Source organism: Phocoena phocoena, chromosome 9, assembly GCF_963924675.1.
Source record: "Phocoena phocoena chromosome 9, mPhoPho1.1, whole genome shotgun sequence".
Lineage (NCBI taxonomy): Eukaryota > Metazoa > Chordata > Mammalia > Artiodactyla > Phocoenidae > Phocoena > Phocoena phocoena.
In genome coordinates, this window is record NC_089227.1 from 21,208,083 (window position 1) to 21,228,804 (window position 20,722).

General features: G+C 39.1%; 1 protein-coding gene across 2 annotated transcripts in view; it reads right to left on the reverse strand.

Annotated features, from left to right (window-relative positions):
* The window catches only part of MAGI2 (membrane associated guanylate kinase, WW and PDZ domain containing 2), a 1,334,711-nt gene that overhangs the window by 224,895 nt on the left and 1,089,094 nt on the right, over window positions 1-20,722 (reverse strand). For both annotated transcript variants that reach the window (XM_065884282.1, XM_065884281.1), the window contains exon 10: window positions 8,528-9,166. In XM_065884282.1, coding sequence (XP_065740354.1) covers window positions 8,528-9,166 — 639 coding nt within the window. The remainder of the gene's footprint in view (window positions 1-8,527; window positions 9,167-20,722) is intronic.

Here is a 20,722-nt window from a genome sequence, read left to right on the forward strand (position 1 = left end):
GCCAAATCAAGACTAATTTGTCTGCAAAACAAGTTTGGTCAATCGACCTTATAGGCTCCTCCAAACTGGCTGAGGGGGGCTGAGGGGGGCTCAGGAGCTCAGACTGAATTCCCAAAAGGTCTCCCAAGGCCAGGAAAGCCATGCCAAAGCCCTGCTATCAGCCTCTGCCTTGGTGGATTTTTCTCTTCTATAAGTCCCCAGAACATTGAGATCCCTGCACATGTCAGGAGACAGTCTTTTCCATTTTCCTGATAAGGCTGCTCAGAACCCAGGAGTCTCTAATTTCTGGAGAGACCAGGCAGAGAGAAAAGGAAAATGCTTCAATTCTACCCACAGGTGTAGTTTACCAAATTGCTAAATCATAACCAACTTGAGGGGAAGGGCTTCCCTGTATCTGGAAAACACAGATCAAAACCAGTAACATTCCAGACAAAACCCATAAAAATTATAACCATATTCACCAGTTCACTCAGTGACCAATCCTTTTTTTTAACTTTTCATGAAGCCATCAGGTCTTCCATTAGGATTCTTTAAGTTCTGACCCAGTTCAGCAATATTATCTGAAATTTACCACGGACCTGTTATTGTCAAAAGGTCCTTCCTATGAATCTTCTTGAAGATGAGGCACTTTTGCAAAAGCATCAGAGTAAAACAATAACTGTCTATAAAAGACAAAAGACTTAAAAAGACACCTGGGGCTTCCCTGGTGGCGCAGTGGTTGAGAGTCCGCCTGCCGATGCAGGGGACACGGGTTCGTTCCCTGGTACGGGAAGATCCCACATGCCGCGGAGCGGCCGGGCCCGTGAGCCACGGCCGCTGAGCCTGCGCGTCCGGAGCCTGTGCTCCGCAGCGGGAGAGGTCACAACAGTGAGAGGCCCGCTTACCGCAAAAAAAAAAAAAAAAAAAAAGACACCTGATTAAGCACCCGATTACAATGTACTCAATAAAGAAACTTGTTTACAATAACTAGAATTGTGACTGATTATACTCTTAACCCGTAAAAACCTTAATCTCTGGCAAAAACCAAGAAGCAAGTAACTGCATTTCTGACTGGAAAACTTCGTGCATTAGTTTTCCTCTCCTAAGCAGGTAAAGGTAGTAAACTGAGACCTGCTCAGCGTTTAATGTTCCGATATTTTATCCTATTTGAAATGACCCTTGAATTCTCTTCTTTCAACTTTAGTTTCAAGTTACCAAAATCTGGAGCGACTATTTTAGATAGATATTCCCAAAACGTAATTATTTCTATAGAGTTTAACTAAAAGCTTTTTCTCCTTTACTCTTAGAGATCACAGAAGATTAAAGTTCCAGAGAGACCAGGTGGATCATTTGCATCTCAAAGGCACCAGAGAAATACAAAAGAGAAATTCCTTCTAGAAAGCTAGCTTAACCAATTACAAAAGGCTCACTTTGATACAATAGCAGAGGCATTAGAGGCCACTGTTTTCTAGATCTCTTGGCAGCCCCCATTCATCAAGGACAGCCACCATAAGACCCATATACTAGTAGATAGCCACCCCAGGATTTCCCCAAGTTTCGGGCTCACCCCTGGAAATTTTGGGCTCTGCATGTTAGTGGACGGCCACCTCAGGACTACTCCCGCAACTTTCCATCCCCCATTCTGCATTTCCCTACGTCTCGGCGCTCCCGGGAGTTTCCTCAGTCTCCTGGCTGGCTCTGCCAATTGTTGGGCTGTACCCGCAAGCCTACAAGGCGTGTGCTTGCCCAGCTTTAAGACTGAAGAAAGAGTCCGGGGTCTGCAACAGAGACATCAGTGGTTTAATGGATGGGGGAACTTACACTCAGAAGTAGGGTCCTGAAGCAACACCTCAACGGTCTTCTTCACTCACAGGGTCAGGGGGAAGGGGAGGTTACCACTTATAGGGGAATTGATGTCAGGTGGGCTCATTAGTTACCAGGGAAACCAGCAAGGGGCACGCCCCTCACCACCCCTTTGATAAGAACAATCACCAGCTGGCGCCTGGGGCAAGTATATGGGAAGGTTAGTCATGTGTGTAGGGTTTAGGTGAAGCAGGCACTGGTTGAGCAAGGGATGTCCAGAGAGCAAGAGAACAGCCATCTTGAGTGGCCTGATCATACAGCATATAAAAATTACATCAGGGGCTTCCCTGGTGGCGCAGTGGTTGGGAGTCCGCCTGCCGATGCAGGGGACACGGGTTCGTGCCCCAGTCCGGGAAGATACTACATGCCGCGGAGCGGCTAGGCCCGTGAGCAATGGCCGCTGAGCCTGCGCTTCCGGAGCCTGTGCTCCGCAGCGGGAGAGGCCAGGGCACAACAATGAGAGGCCCGCGTACCGCAAAAAAAAAAAAAAAAAATGACATCAAAAAATCATACTAAATGGTTAAAGGCTAATACCTTTCCACTAAAATTGGCAATAAGGCAAGGGTGTCCCCTCATAATTATTTCTATTTGACATCATACTTGAGGTTCCAGCTAGTGTAATAAAGCACAGAAAAGGAATCAAAGACATACAGCTTGGAAAGAAAGAAAATAAAGCTCTACTACTAGATGACATAATAGTCTATGTAGAAAATCTGATGGAATTTACAAAAAAAGAAAAAGCCCCCAGAACTGAGTGTAACAGGGTTACAGTGTACAAGATCAAAACCAAAAATCATATGTATTTCTATATATTAGCAATAAACAATCTGAAAATGACAATCTGAAAATGGACAATGTTCCATTCACATTCACAATATTATCAAGAAGAATAAAATTGCTAGAAATAAGTTTAACAGAAGAAGTACAAGGGACTTCTCTGGTGGCGCAGTGGTTGGGAGTCCGCCTGCCGATGCAGGGGATACAGGTTCATGCCCTGGTCCGGGAAGATCCCACATGCCGCAGAGCAACTAAGCCTGTGTGCCACAACTACTGAGCCTGTGCTCTGGAGCCTGCAAACCACAACTACTGAAGCCCACGTACTGCAACGAAGAGTAGCCCTCGCTCACTGCAACTAGAGAAAGCTCGCGCGCAGCAATGGAGACCCAACGCAGCCAAAAATAAATAATAAATAAAATAAATAAATTAAAAAATTTAAAAAAAAAAAAAAAGAAGTACAAGATCTCTACATTAAGAACTACAAACCATTGCTGAGAGAAATTAAAAGAGATTCAAAAAAATATTTGCAAATCATTTATCTTCTAAGAGACTTGTAATCAGAATGTAAAAAGGACTTTTACAACTTAATAAGAAGACAACAAACAGCTTAATAAATATATAAATGGGCAAAATATTGAGTAGGCATGTCACCAAAGAAGAAATATACCATATTTATAAATGGAGAGATTCAAGTTAGCAATTCTCCAAAAATTGTTCTATAGATTGAATGCAACATCAGAATCTCAGCAGGCCTTTTACTTAAAAATATAATTAAAAAGTTGATCCTAAAATTTATATGGAAATGCAAAGGACCTAGAATAACCAAAATAATTTTGAAAAAGGAGACAAAAGTTGGAGGATTCATACTACTTGATTTCAAGACTTAATATAAAGCTAATTTAGAGAGTGTGGTATGACAATGAGGATAGACATATATGTCAATGGAAGAGAACAGAGTCTAGAAATAAACCTTCACATTTATGCAAATTCGGTTTTGACAAATTGCCAAGGCAATCCAAGCGGAAAGGATTTTTTTTTTAAACAAATAGTGCTAGAAAAATTGGATGTCCAAATGCAACCAAATGCACTTAGATCCTTACCTTACACTATGCTCAAAAATGATCTTGAAATAGTTTATAGGTCTAAATATCGGAGATAAAACTATAGAACTTGTAGAAGAAAGCAGGAAAAACTTTGTCATCTTGGATTAGGGAAAGACTTCTTAGATCTAACACAAAAGAATGATTCATATAAGAAAATACTGATAAATTGGACTTCATCAAAATTAAGAACTTTTGTGCTTCAAAAGGAAGCATTAAGAAAATGAAAAGACAAGCCACAGACTGGGAGAAAATAATTGCAAATCATTTATCTTTTAAAAGACTTGTAATCAGAATGTAAAAAGGACTTTAACAATTTAATAGGAAGACGACAAACAGCTTAATAAATATACAAACGGGCAAAATATTGAGTAGGCATGTCACCAAAGAAGATAATTAACGCTAATAAACATATGAATACATGCCATGGTAAACACATGAAAAAATTAGAGAAATGTAAATTAAAACCACAAAAAGGCATCATTATACAGGCGCTAAAATGGCTATAATCAAAACGACTAGCTATACCAAGTATGGGCAACAATGGGCAGAAACTGGAAACCTCACACATCGCTAGTGGGAACGTAAAATGGTATAGCCATTTTGGAAAACATTCTAGCTACTTCTGAACAATTTAACTATGCACTTATCATATAACCCAACTGTACCACTCCACTCCTACCACTCCACTCCTATCTACTCAAGAAAAGTGAAAAGGTATGCACACACAAACACTTATATCCAAATGTTCACAGCAACGTTATTTATGAATGCCAAAACCTGGAAACAACTCAAATGTCCATGCACTGGTAAACGGATTAAAAAAAAAAAAAATGTGGTACCCATACAAGGGAATACTACTCAGCAATAAAACGAAACAAACTACTCATACATGCACCTGCATGGGTAGATCTCAGCAGCGTTATGTTCAGTAAAACACTGCATACTGTACGATTCCATTTACAAACATTTCTAGAAAGGCAAAACTATCCAGAAAGCATGTTAGTGATTATCTGAGGGCTAAAGGAATTGGGATGATGGATGTTCTAAGGATTATGGTGATTGCTGCATAACTATATCATTTTAGCAAAACTTATTGACGTATATAATTATAATTGGTGAATTCTATGGTATGTAAATAATCCCACAATGATGCTTCTTAAAGGATAAAACACACCCTAATAACCAAGATATTCAGAGCAAGATGTGTATGTATAATATCATTCCATTTATGTTAAACATACTACATATATACATGCTAGTTAAGGCTACAAAATTTCTAGAAATGTGTGTATACAAACAATATGTTTGCCTCTAGGAAAAGGACTGGAATCCTGGGAAAGGAGAGATAATTACTTTTCATTGTATACCTTCTGACACTATTTGTTTGAAACAATTAAACCACATAATCACTTTATAAATAACAAAATCCTAGTAAATAATTTAAAACAACCATAATCCAGACACAAAGACCCGGGTGTATGAATTTGCTCTTGAAGATTTATGCTTATCTGAGTGAGGCCATAAGCACTTATGAGTAGCCTATAATAAGATAATCAAGGTGAATTTCATCACAAAAACATGGTGTTAGTTCCTATTAATTTCAGAGAGCTGACTACAAATTGTGGGAATCCGGGAAAACATGAGAGGATTTGACTAGAAATACTTTAAGCATTACAGGGTACTACATTCTGCAATTCTACACTAGCCACAAAATACAAACAAATTCCTTGTCCCCAAACAAAAACAAACTGCAACCAAAACTCTGAATACTCGATTTCTATACCTGTCTGCAAAAATACTGAATCACTATGCTGTACACCTGAAACTAACACAATATTGTAAATCAACTCTACCTCAATAAAAACAAACAAACGAACAACAAAAAAAACTTTGAATACATGGGGATTAAATGGGGGTGGGATAGAGTGGAGGGAAAAGAAGCAAGAACAGGGTAATCTAGCTGATAGCAGGCAGACAGAAATGTTTTCAGGAAAGGTACAAATGGCAATAATATAAATACATATTATATATATATATGAAAAAACGATATCAGAATACTTTTTTCTGCTACATCATGCCTTTAAAAAAGGTATTATATATAAAAAGTGCCCAAACTTGTTTCTATGAATCATACAGTGGATACTGCAAAGTGATTTTCAGTTATACCATTTAATATCAAGAACCTGTTCCAAAGATTTGATTTTCAATTGCACATTAAGAAGATACGGCAGGGGCTTCCCTGGTGGCGCAGTGGTTGAGAGTCCGCCTGCCTGTGCAGGGGACACGAGTTTGTGCCCCGGTCCGGGAAGATCCCACATGCCGCGGAGCGGCTGGGCCCGTGAGCCATGGCCGCTGAGCCTGCGCGTCCGGAGCCTGTGCTCCGCAACGGGAGAGGCCACAACAGTGAGAGGCCCGTGTACCGCAAAAAAAAAAAAAAAAAAAAAAAAAAGGGAAGAAGATATGGCTATTTAATTAAGGATATTTGTTTTAATCTTAAGCAATGGGTGAAATTAAAATACACTGTCAATATTTAATTATCAAGATTCAAGTGCTATTTTGTAATAATGCTTGAAGGTCACATTTAAGACTTCTGCTATCATATTAATTTCTTTTTTTTAAGATAGGAACATAGTACTTTGTATAGTGTTGCTCATAAATGCCTAGTATTTGGTGTCCATTTTCACACAAAAATCAATAATGTAAATACTTCCTTGAAGGGAAAACACCTGCAGAGAGGGCCAAATACATCATAAAAGGTGCTTCTTTCAGCTTTGACTGCTTTCACTTGCATTTCAAACTGACAGGGCTTTCACCCTGTTTTTAGTTCTTTGAATAGACAATCACATATGTTTGCCACACGTGTGCTCTTCACGCACAAGTTCCTCGCAGTACTGCTCCTTCTGACGCATCCCTGCTGTAGCTTTGGTGCTAATCTACACTCAACAGACATTTAAAGAGCACCTATGCGGCCCATTATACTAAGAACATTCCATCAGGTTAGGTAGTATTATCATCCCAATATAACAGATGAGACATCTGAAGCTCATGGACTAAGTGTCTTAAGTCCCCAAATTGGTAAGCAGAAAACCAGGACTTAGCCTGAGCCCTTTCATTTATACCCTGTTTTCAAGTATCCTCTCTATCTGTGACCGTTCCCTCCTTTCTCTCCCTAGTTTCACTGATAGTCAAGAGCAGAGTAGGAAAGAAATGAAGGCGGTAGCCTCTGCTTAGCCCCATTCCCTTCCCCACAGAGCAGGTGGAAGGGAAGAAACACCTCCAGGGCTCAGAGGTCCTACCACAGTCCTCACTGCTCTCAGTTCCATACTTCACCTGGAACACCCAGCCCAGAACTTCAGCCCCAAGCCTGTTCCATAGCTTTCTTCCCAGGGTACAGAAGGCACTATGGGTAATTATTATTATATTTTTAATATATATATATTTTAAACAAGTTTCTTTTTTTAAAAATTTTATTTATTTATTTATTTATTTTTGGCTGTGTTGGGTCTTCGTTTCTGCACGAGGGCTTTCTCTAGTTGCGGCGAGTGGGGGGCCACTCTTCATCACGGTGCACGGGCCTCTCACTGTCGCGGGCTCTCTTGTTGCAGAGCACAAGCTCCAGACGCGCAGGCTCAGTAGTTGTGGCTCACGGGCCTAGTTGCTCCGCAGCATGTGGGATCTTCCCAGACCAGGGCTCGAACCCGTGTCCCCTGCATTGGCAGGCGGATTCTCAACCACTGTGCCACCAGGGAAGCCCTATGGGTAATGATTGATGGAGCATCCCTGTAGTAATAGAAGTGTCCTGAGCAATGCTATTTACAACTCTGAAATGATTTTTCTATGGAGACACAGCTCCCATTGGTCCTTATGGGGATTATCAAGACTGTACTTGAGCTTGGAAGGAGTTGAACCAGCTTCCACATGCTAGCCTGCAAACCTATGCACAGCTCAGAGTATCACTTCCTTGGGAAAAATCAGCTTTCTTAATTAAGTCAATGGAAACCAGTTCGAAGCCGCCACAACTGAAACATTAGTGAACTTTTGGAATACAACCCACTCATACTCGGGAATTCAACCGTTACCCTCTCAGCTCACAGCCATATATATATATTTTTTTTACCCCCTTTGGCCATGTCGCATGGCCTGCGGGATCTTAGTTCCCCAACCAGGAATCGAAACCACACCCTCAGCAGTGAAAGCTCAAAGTCCTAACCACTGGGCCGCCAGGGAATTCCCCACAGCAATATATATTTGTAAGACTGAAAACACTATTTTTATTGTGCTTAATATAACATAGGAAAAGATACATTCTCAAAATTAAAAAGCACAGCTTCCTGGACTCATGTTTTTCTTTCTTACTTACCGTTTTACCTTCATTTTTTAAAGTATGATTTCACAGACTTGTGGTTGCCAAGGGGGAGGGGAGGTGGGGGAGGGATGGATTGGGAGTCTGGGATTAGCAGACACAAACTACTATGTATAGAATGGAAAAACAACGAGGTCCCACTGTATAGCACAGGGAACTATATTCAATGTCCTGTGATAAACCATAATGGAAAAGAATGTGAAAAAGAATACACACACACACACACACACACGCACACATACACACACATCTGAATCACTTTGCTGTTCAGCAGAAATCAACGCAACATTTGTAAATCAACTATACTCAATAAAGTTAAAAAAATTAAAATTAAAAAAGTGCCATTTCATTCAACTCCAGAGAAACTTCCATTTTTTGATATTATTGTAAAGGTTCTACTACTTCACCTGCATACTGATTGCTGAGCCAGTGTTTATCTTACCTCCTCGATGGATAATCAAAGAAGTCTCGCTTCCAATGGGACAGTCCTTAAGTATATCCACTACTTCCGTATGGCTCAGGTTCTGTACATTCTGCTGGTTGATCTCAACAATGAGGTCGCCTTCACACAGGCCAGGGCATCCCTGAATGTCAAGTATTTGTTTCACCCGCTGTCCTGTAGGACTGTCTGCAATGGTGAAGCCAAAGCCCTGGGCACCTTTCACAATGGTTAAGGTCATAAGTTCAGCTTGGGTGGCCCCAGATGAAGCCATAGATACATTGTCGTCATGGACAGGTGGTGGATACGTGCTATCTAGCTGACCATCAGCTGGCATTGAGTGCAAAGTATGAGGCGGCCGATCTGTTATATCTGGAACCGACTGTGAGGTCCGAGAAATGTATTCCAAATATGTTTCATAGTTATGTCTTCCATTGACCATCACTGGAGGTGGCCTCTCCATTATTGCAAGGGGTGGCACCATGCTGTTAGCAGGATCTTCAGGATCAAAGGGCAAAGGGTAGCCACGACACAACACTAAGTTGACACTCTGACCAATAGGAACAGACTGGAAAAGTTTGACTACATCTGCATGAGTGTGTCCAAGGACACAAACTTCATTAATATAGACAATGACATCACCTGCAAGGGAAAAAAAGAAAGAGATTGACAACATGAGGTAAGTTCAATTAACGCTGACATAGAGAAATGGAATTATTTATGAGACTAGTGAAAGACGTGCTCTGTTTCTCAGTAAGCAGTGAGAAGATCAATTAGAATAGTATTTAAATTCCCTGTAGGTGGCTCAAGGTTACAACAGGTCTGCCAACAAATATAGTGATTAAATGCTGAAAAAAAATGCTATTTGGTTATTCCTGAAGTTCAGAAACAACTCCATATTCAGAAAGAAAAGTTTAGAATTTATACCTTGAAGAAGCACACATTCTATGCTTCTTTTTCATCTTCAGGGCAAATCAGTTAATAGAATTTTCAGAAGTTTTCAGAAATTTCAGAATTTGAGAAGTGGTAGTCATAAGCTTTGGATGAAGAACAAAGCCCAGTATATGGGTTTTTTGCTCTCACTTGTCTGAGTCAACTGTCTTTTTTTTTCCTTTTTATGGAAGAGGAAAATATTTTGCCCATTTTATCTCTCTATAGCAAAGTGTAATTGCAAAGGTTCCATGTACACACAAGTAAAGATCAAGAGGACAGATTAGGGGATCAGCGATCTGGGTCCATATCCTGGCTCTACAACTTAGCAGATCTGTGCGACTGGGCAAATGACTTACCTGCTTTGAGCCACAGTTCCTCATCTGTAAAGCTGCTGTGAGGGTGAAATGAGATGATGCAGGAAAAGGGCTTGGCACAATGCCTGACATACGGTGAATGCTCAATAAACGTGGACCATTATCAATATTATTGCTGCTAAAATAGGAGGAAGGGGATGTGAGACCCTGGCTTTCAAAGAGGAAGCTTCCAAAGACATCCTCCATCTTAGATAAAGTGATATTTCTGCAGATCTTTTCAAAAAAGGCATTTGTCCTTTCTCCCCAATGAATTTAATCACAGAGTTACAGAAGCCCACTGATCAGAAGTTAACTTTATGTTATTAAAAATGTCCTGAAGGCAAATTATTCACTATAAAATATATCCAGAAAGACAATATTTCCTTCTTAAAATGCAGGGAAAACATGTTTGTTTGAGATATTGTTTAAAAAATTCAATTATGTATGAATAACAGTTTTAGTTTCGGAGCACTGCTCTATCATGGATTGATATTTTTACCCTCAAAAACCATAATATTTGAGAATTGAACTTGCAAATTGAGATTGTGCCTGACTGTGCTGAAGAGTATATGAGAGATTAAAAGACATGTTTTCACAGATTGTCAAATGAGTAATTCAACAGATATCAGTCTATCAGGATACTTCTGAAATGGGTAGTGTAAATGGCTAGGGATTTCATTCTGAGACATCATTGCCCATCAAAATTGCAAACATCAAAAATGAAAAACAGAGTTGAATTTTCAGAGTGAAATACTTTTTTGGCTTCTCTTAGTTGTCTGATACAAAATGATTTCTCCACTAAACACACTTTAAAAATAAATAATTCTATGAATAGAACATTGCTGTGTAAAATGCCCTTTACTACATACTCTCAGCTAACACTCTTCCCAAATGCTAGAGGGCTGCTTGAAAGTGCTAAAGATATAGACAGAAAAGCAAAAACAAACAAACAAAACGAAACAAAACAAAATAACATTTTCGGTGATCCAGGTTAGGTCTCATTCTGGAAAATGTCACAGACTATGTGGTCAGGTGGAACTTCACTCTTCAATTATGTCTATCAGAGAGGGTGCTGGTGTAACGTCTGGGACACTGGGCCATGACTCAGGACTGAATTGGGATGGGCATCCACTCTGCTACTGTGACTTCTTAACAGACTGTGGCAGGTGGGAATGCTTTGGCATCATTTTTAACTGGTTAAGGTCATGCCAGAGTCCCAGAGACGTATCTGATCCAGACAAACTTTTTTTCTTCTCCTCCTTGCCCCTTCTATTTTTAAAGTTACTATATATATTTATACACTGAAAGGTTGAAAGACTATAAATACTTGTGTACTATGATCCAGCTTAATGATTAGAACATTGCTTATATCAGTTGAAGCCCCCTGGGTAGCATCCTCTCCCACTTGCCCTCCTTTACTGCCCTTTCCAAAGGTAACCATTGTCCCGCATTTGAGGTTTGCTAGTCACATGTACTTTACATTTTTATGACATATCTAGGTACACATAAACCCTACATAGTTTAACCACTAAATAATATCTCTTAAAATGTTTTTGCATATTTTAAACCTTTTGTAAATGGCATACATACTAATCTTCTGTAATCTCTCAAAATGTATTTATGATACTTATCTCTTTTGATACATTTACCTCTAGTTCATTAACTTTCATTGCAATATAATATCTGTTGGATGACTACATCATTATTTATTAATATTTATCCATTCTTTTGTTAGTGGACACTGGGGTTCTTGTGAATTTTGGGCTATTAAAGATAACTCTGCTATGAACCTCTTTCCATGGCCCTTATGCACATATGGGAGAGTTTTTGTGAGGTATCTACCTCGGGGTAGAATTGCTGGACACAGGCCAGTTGTGTCTTCAACTCTGTTAGAAACGGGAAATGGCTGACAAAATCGGTCAAATCGGTTTTCACTCCCCTCGGTAGGGTAGCAGAATTTTCATTGCTCCCCATCTGACACAATGCTTGCCATTCTCAGACTTTTAATTTTCAATAATCTAATGGGTGTGACCATGGTTTTAATTTGCATTTCCCACTCTGCTAGTAAGGGTGAGCATCTTTTCATATGTTTATTGGCCATTTGGGTTTTCTCTTTAGTACCTCTCCTTTCCCCGATTTTCCTATTAGGTTAGTCTTCTGTTTTTAAACACATTGACTATTTTTCTGCCCACCTCCGTTCTTGATCCAACATCCTCTGTACGTTTGGGAGGCTGCATGGTATAGTAGACATTACATGGAATAGGGAACCAAACATCTTTGGACTGATTCCCAGCTCCATCACTTACTAGCTGTGTGACTTTCAAAACTAACTTAAATCCTCTGTGACTCAGATTCTTCAGAAGTAATGAGGAACAATAATAATAGCAACTTAGTGTGCTACAGGAAATAGAAAATGAGATCACACAGGTGAAAGTGTCTGTAAGCTGTAAATTGTTATGCGAAGGATAATTGCTATTTCACTAATTATTATCGGTCCTCGGTTATATCCGTCTATAAAATCAGGACAGTCCCACCTAGATATTCCCACCACAGTCATAATTAAGGATGAATATGAGTTCCTGAGTGGGCAAGTAAAAGGCAGGAAAGTAACAAATGCCATTTTCCTCTATAGCTCTCCCTAACTTTAATCACAGTTAACAAACTCCCCAGCCCCCAAGCATGCTTTATTCTTCCTTCTGCTATGCCAGAAATTCACAGGAAAAAAGAACTAAGTTCAAAGCTCTCACAGTTCCCTGCCAGGTCTAAAGAGTAGTTATTTGAATTATAGTGATTAATATTATCTATTATAGTGAGTTTTAATGTGATCTTGCTATTCAGAAACAGAATAAGAACTATTTGTGGTTCTTAGTAAGACTGCCTTCTAAAATTTATGGATATTTTCCACCCAGAGCAATTTTTCAAGTCATCAAGCAAGCGAGTGATAAAGGACCCTGCAATAATACCTTTGTGGAGCTACTCAGAAGGTTTCTGAATGTAAAAGATGAGGGGCCAGTTATCACAGGACAGAACTATCTAACAACTTGACACTACTTAACTGCTCACTTTAAAAGTAAATGGATGCCTAGGGCTTCCCTGGTGGTATAGTGGTTAAGAATCCACCTACCAATTCAGGGGACATGGGTTCGATCCCTGGCCCAGGAAGATCCCACATGCTGCAGAACAACTAAGCCCGTGCGCCACAACTACTGAGCCTGTGCTCTAGAGCCCACGCTCTGCGACAAGAGAAGCCGCGACAACGAGAAGCCTGTGCACCGCAACGGAGAGTAGCCCCTGCTCGCTGCAACTAGAGAAAGGCCGTGCGCAGCAACGAAGACCGAATGCAGCCAAAAATTAAAAAAAAAACAACAAATACATAAATTTATTTTTTTTTTTTAAAAAGGAAATGGATGCCTAGACACTGTGTTATGCCAAAACTATTGGAGATGGAGACGTAAGCAAACATTTGCTTATTCAGAGGGAGAACTCATTGGGTAGGATATTTATAGACCATGCTGTATAAATGTCATTTACATGTTGTGAAGTAAAAATATGAGCCACCTGGTATGTGCCTTCTGATGGTGCCATGCCAAGTCCTGAGATAGACTGGGCTTATGAGCACAGAAACGGACGTCGTTAGGAAAACCGGCTCTAGGTCTAACCCTGTTGGTCTACTTAAACGGGAGAATGGAAAAGGAGTCACTTGATGTCTCCATCTCTCAATTTATTCTTTTATAAAATGAGAATTAAAATATCTCCTCCATTTCCTCTTTCACAGGGCTACTGTGAGAATGAGATCATCCTTATGAAAACACTTTTAATTTTACCAAAGAAAGGTTCTCCATAAAAATAAGATGCTGCATTTCTTTTGAGAGCCTAGCACACATTTTCATTGCCATATTGCCTGCAAGGTTACATTGTTTCCTATATGGCCATTCACTTTAGGACATATTGAGGCCAGATGGTTTTAGGGCTATTGCCTTCAGGTCTATTGGTCAAATTTGGTGTGACTGATGAGCTTGGTGTCCCCAACAGGGCTGATCTCATAATGACCTGATTCCCAGTTATGGGATTTCAAAGTGCAAGTGAAGGAGAGTGAGGCTGATGAAGCAGGAAGTGTAAACTGCTGGCCTGTATGAGAAAATGTTCTAAGGTAATTGGTTTCTTTCTTAGTCATGGAAATCAAAGTACAATATTGGATACCTCTTGGGTACTTCATCATTTTGGATAAAATAGAGCACTCTTTAGTAAAGCACTGATTGCTTAAAATGGAGTTATTTTTAGACCTCTTTCCTCTGCTCCCACCTTCTTTGAGTTACTGAGGCTATACAATCTTCCTTTTCAGCTGCTCTCACTTGCCACCTGCTGTCTACCTTCCTTAAGCACCACCTTGGACCAGACTAGAATAGTTCACTTCACACTCCATTCTGATCCTACTGTCTCCTCTATTAACTTCAAACTACTCAATCTTCAGACCTACTGCTTAACACTCTTTACCACTAGCCTTTCCAACTTGTTTTTGTATTCATCCCCCCAATAAGCTACCTTTCTTGGGAAGCTGGTATCTTTACTGTTCCTAATTCATAACTTGATAACTTGCCTTTTTATTTGAATCCTGCTGTTCCTCTACCCTCAATTGCACTTCTTTTCTGTGTATAACTTCATTCCAGATAATTCATTTCTTTCCTGACCTCTTCAAAGATATCTTCCATTATTCCTACACAGATTGCTCCTGTCTCACGTTTGTGACTACAGACTCGCCTCAAACTTTACTCCTTTGTGAGAGTTTTCTACCTGTTCCAAGTTTTTTCCGTAAAATATAGAGTATCATTACTATGCTGAGAACTTCTTAGGTATTTAGGATAAATTCTTATTAGATAAAGAATAGAAAGACTTAGGAAAAGAAAAACTGGATTGGATTTCACAGCTAAATTCACTGCTGTGTTTCTAACTTGTTTTTGCCAAGTCGTATAGATTTTTGTTAAAAGAAAAAAAAAATTCACTGACTACTCCCATCCCACCAATTACATGTATTTTACATTGAAAAATTATTATTTTTTGAGTTTACTCTCCAGCTAATACAATTTGGCTGCCCTTTCTTCTTTCTGAAGCTTGTGTTAGTTTGTGTTTTTTATAACAACAATATATGATTTTATTATAACAGGCAATTTTATTATAATATTGAATATTCATTTTCCCTCTATTCTATAGTCCCCCAAAACACAATAAATTTTGATATGTACTTTTGGGCATGTGCCACTCATCACTTCAATTAAATTGAAAATAACTGTTCTTGATAAAATGTATTCCCCAAAGTGAAGCACTGTGGTATGTCAGATTGACAAATAAAATTAAAGCTGGGTCTCCTTGGGTTGTTCTTTGAGAAAGTCATTCACTGGTTTCATTATCTATAAAATGGGCTAGCAATAGCTGTTCTACCTTATACGGAAGAGATGTCTGTGAAAATGCTCAGCCATCATGATATTACATATACAAATATACATATTAAAAATTTTTAACAAATGACTGATAAAGAGTGGAAAGCAAGAATATCCTAAGAAGGAGAAAGAATAAGTAGCTCAGTTTTAAAAAAAGAAACTGCTGAATTTTATTAAATTATTTGGCAGTTTTCTTGCAGAAATTTGAGAGGACAGATAATGTTCATCCTTGTAGCTGAACACACTGTTTCCCAACAAGGAAGACTAGTGCCTCATGACAGTATCCTCAGACTCCTCATTCCCTTCTGGAATAGAAGTACAATGTGGCTAGGGTGGAGGGATCAGGACAGAGGATGGGTGAACTGTGTGGCAGGCGCTGTCGGGGGTGGTGGTGGATGGGATGTAGAGCATCCACACGTGAGGGTCTTGGCATTTTCTCAACTATGTCACAAAGTGAGAAAGGTCTGATGATAAGTATCCCCCAGACACAGGGGCTTTTGCCTTGCTTTCTCAGTTTTCCTGATGAATTTGTTATAGGGTTCAATGCTTCTTATTGCCCCAAAGTTTTTCCTTATGCCTAAATCTAATTTCTTTTGCTAAAAATCACTATTTCCTCAATTTCCATTCTCATAAAAGTGGAAGCATCAGTCTTTTGGAATAATTTAAAGCAGTTTCTAAAATTCCCAAATAGCCTCTTCAGAGTGAAAGTTATTAAAACAGCCATCAATTGGAGAAGATCCCATCTTGGAGGTTCTGGAACTTACCATCATTCTATTGACTTTAAACATCTGTCTTGCAAAGAGCATTATTGCAGACACCAACAAATTTTGCAGAAATGCAAAAGCAAATACTTAGGTTATGGAAGGTATAGGAGGCAGGACAAAAGCCTTCATCAGGAGAATTTTAGTTTTGTTCATTCTTATGTGCTACATTATAAATGACATTGTGAATGAAAATGAGTTGAATTGATCTATAGCACTAAAATAAGATGTTTTAATCCTCTTTCTTTCTTTTTTTTTTACATTGTAAAACCAAATGTGGCATAATGGAGAGAGCACCGATTTAGGAGTCAGAAGGTTTATGTTTATGGCAGAAAGTTTATGCCAGGTATGCCAATAATTAGTGGTGTCATTCTCTGGGTCTTATCCCTCATTTGTTTACTAATTTATTCAGCAAAGATTTACTACCATGAGTCAGGCACCATAGCAAAAATAGAGAAGATTGAACCAGATGATTTCTAAGACATTTTCTTCACTCTGAAATTCTAACACTAAGGTCCTTGGATTCTACCTCTTAGCTATGTCTGCAATTGTTCTACCACCCTAGGTTGGGAACTTACCCATTGTATGAACTCCTGGAACAGTCCCTTAGCTGGTCTTCCTGATGTCATAGCAGGAAAGACTAGGGAAGGAGGAGAGGGAAGCCTAGCATATGGAATGACTCAATGAGTCTGTGGGATTATGGGGTTACCTAATCTCACCCCATATTGACTAGGATTACATGGAGTTGTTATTAAGCCCTCTCTTCTGGTCAGGATCGTCTCAGGAACCAGGAGAGTGTTACTATTCTGCAGGTCACAGGCATTAGTTTCAGGGACTTTAAAGCACTGGGCACTGCCTTCCACCTGCCTCTCTATCAACTCATTTTTCATACCATACTCTCTGATGTCCTTTCTACTTAATGTCTTTCAGTGCCTGCTCATAAAAAGAGAATAGAGTCCAAGTTCTCTAGCTCAGCATATAAGGCTCTCAGTCTACATTTTCACCATCTCTTGCCTCTTTCCAACCTACTCTGTACTTTAGTTAGGCCAAGCTCAGAGCTGTGTCCTACACATGCTACATCTTTCCATCCTCTCTCTTCCCATGCTTTGTCTCCACTAACAAACTCCTAGTTACCCTGTGAGACCAACTTCACTTTTTGGATCATCTTTCTGACCACCATTTATTGTTGAGAGTTAGTGACCTCTTCCTGTGTGTTACTCTTCCTGACATCTTAATTTTTCTACCTTTCTAACCACATTAACCTCACCTAGAGTTTCTCTGACCATAGTGGCTACCATTTTAATATATTTAATATTTATCTGGCATTTAACAAATTCTGTTTTATCCGATCCTTCAAAAATCCATTTGAGGTTATTACAATTGTTACCTGTATTTTATACATGTGGAAACTGAGCCTAGGAGAACTGAACCTTGGTAATTAGGTAAGATTTAGGAATTGAACCCAAGCTTTAACACAAATGTTAAGAATTTCAAACAGACCAGGACATATTTTTACTTGGGGACACTTTTGTGTCCCTCCAATCGTACCAACTGACATGCTGGGTAAAATACCCTTAATTCCTGAATATGAAAATTGAGAGATGAACTGCAATATTCTTTTGATTACTCAAGTTAATAGAGGGAAGCAGTGAAGCAAATAATTGCAAACTGGGGAATCCACTGTAATATCCCAGTCCACTTTCTGCAGTGCTCCAAAATGAGCTGTTTGGAAGAAGGCTTTGAGGATGCTGACGCAGAGAGGTGACAGGGCACTGTAACCCACAGAACTCTGTAACCGTCATAAGCTATAGTATAAATTATATCAATAGCTATGTGATTTGGGGCAAGAAATTTAACTTTTCTTGGTCTAGTTTCTTTTCATGCATAGAAAATCTGAAAAGGTAGTTTCAAAGGTGCAGCTTTAAAAGTTGCTATATCTGACGAGAATGTGGAAAGCCCTTCTACTGCACTTATATAAGGCACTGGGAAATTTCACGGGTGCTATCAAACAGACAAGTGACAGGCCTTTGGGGGCTTACCCCAAGGTTCCTTGATTTTTGACAAACAGCCAGTGATTCTAACACTCTTATCTGTAGGCAAAAGGCTACCAAGACATTGATTGGCATGGCCCCGTGTTTCTCAAAAGAATGAAAGCCTTCTTAATCATATTTTATAATTTCATCTGTGTGACCTGGTGCAGATGCCTAATTAAAAGCTTGGTTAAAAAAAAAATTACGTTTAATCAGCATGCATCCGACACTTACTCTCTGGCAGATGTGAATTAGGCTGACGATATATTTACATTTCTTTTGTGTTTGGCACTGAGTGGTAAGATATATTTAAATACTTGCATTTTACTTTGTTGGAAAGGAGGAAGAAAGAAATACATTCTAAGAGAATCTAAAGACACTGATTATTTGCTGATCTGGCAGAGATGAAACAACACTTCAGATTAAAACTATAAGTAAAAAAAACTATAAGTAAAGCCACAAAAAAAAGTACAAAAGATTGTTTTTGTTTCTCTTTTTCTTTGCAAAACTCCAAAGACCAGAGGCTTTCTAAATAGTTTCCTCACGTTAGGAATTCAGTATCATAAAATGTTCAGTGAATCTATTTTCCTAAAAGAATGCAATGACTTTTAAACAAAGATAAGAAAAAGAGACAAATATATTATCAGAGGGACTCTATAAAATGAAAATAGGTTCCTGCATCTAAAGATACCTTTGGTCCACCAGAGACCTCCTGGTCCCAAGTAATATCAAATGACAAAAGCTCTACCAGAGATCTCCAACTCAATGCTAAGACCCAGCTCCACTCAACGACCAGCAAGCTACAGTGCTGGACACCCAAACAACTAGCAAGAAAGAAACAGAATTCCACCCATTAGCAGAGAGGCTGCCTAAAATCAGAAGAACGTCACAGACACTCCAAAACACACCACCGGATGTGGTCCTGCCCTCCAGAAAGACAAGATCCAGACTCATCCACCAGAACACAGGCACTAGTACCCACCACCAGGAGGCCTACAAACCCATTGAACCAACCTTACCCTCTGGGGCAGACACCAAAAACAATGGGAACTATAAACCTGCAGCCTGAGAAAAGGAGACCCCAAACACAGTAAGTTAAGCAAAATGAGAAGACAGAGAAACAAACAACAGATGGAGGAGCAAGGTAAAAAGCCACCAGACGAAACAAATGAAGAGGAAATAGTCAGTCTACCTGAAAAAGAATTCAGAGTAATGATGGTAAAGATGATCCAAAATCTTGGAAATAGAATGGAGAAAATACAAGAAACATTTAACACGGAACTAGAAGAACTAAAGAGCAAACAAACAACGATGAACAACACAATAAATAAAATTAAAACTTCTCTAGAAGGAATCAATAGCAGAATAACTGAGGCAGAAGAACGGAAAAGTGACATGGAAGATAATATAGTGGAAATAACTACCTCAGAGCAGAATAAAGAAAAAAGAATGAAAATAATTGAGAACAGTCTCACAGACCTCTGGATAACATTAAACACACCAACATTCAAATTATAGGGGTCCCAGAAGAAGAGAAAAAAAAGGGACTGAGAAAATATTTGAGGAGATTAGAGTTGAAAACTTCCCTAATATGGGAAAGGAAAGAGGCAATCACGGACAGGAAGCACAAAGAGTCCCATACAGGATAAATCCAAGGACAAACACACCAAGACACATATTAATCAAACTATCAAAAATTAAATACAAAGAAAAAATATTAAAAGCAGCAAGAGAAAAACAACAAATAACATACAAGGGAATGCCCATAAGGTTAACAGCTGATCTTTCAGCAGAAACTCTGCAAGCCAGAAAGGAGTGCCAGGACATTATTTAAAGTGATGAAGGGGAAAATCCTACAGCAAAGATTACTCTACTGAGCAAGGATCTCATTCAGATTCAACGGAGAAATTAAAACATTTACAGACAAGCAAAAGCTAAGAGAATTCAGCACCAAAAAACCAGCTTTAAAACAAATGCTAAAGGAACTTCTCTAGGCAGGAAACACAAGAGAAGGAAAAGACAGACAATAACAAACCTCAAACAATTAAGAAAATGGTAATAGGAACCTACATGTTGATAATTACCTTAAATGTAAATGGATTAAATGCTCCCACAAAAAGACATAGACTGGCTGAATGGATACACAAACAAGACCCATATATATATATGCTGTCTACAAGAGACCCACTTCAGACCTAGGAACACATACAGACTGAAAGTGAGAGAATGGAAAAAGATACTCCACGCCAATGGAAATCAAAAGAAAGATGGACTAGCAATTCTCATATCAGACAAAAGAGACTTTAAAATAAAGACTATTATAAGAGACAAAGAAGGACACTACATAATGATCAAAGGATCAATCTAAGAGGAAGATATTACAATTGTAAATATTTATGCACCCAACAGAGAAGCACCTCAATACATAAGGCAAATGCTAACAGCCATAAAAGGGGAGATCGACAGTAACACAATCACAGTAGGGGACTTTAACATGCCACTTTCACCAGTGGACAGATCATCCAAAATAAAAATAAATAATGAAAAACAAGTTTTAAATGATACATTAAACAAGAGGGACATAACTGAAACTTATAGGACATTCCATCCACACACAACAGAATACACTTTCTTCTCAAGTGCTCATGGAACATTCTCCAGGATAGATTATGTCTGGGGCCACAAA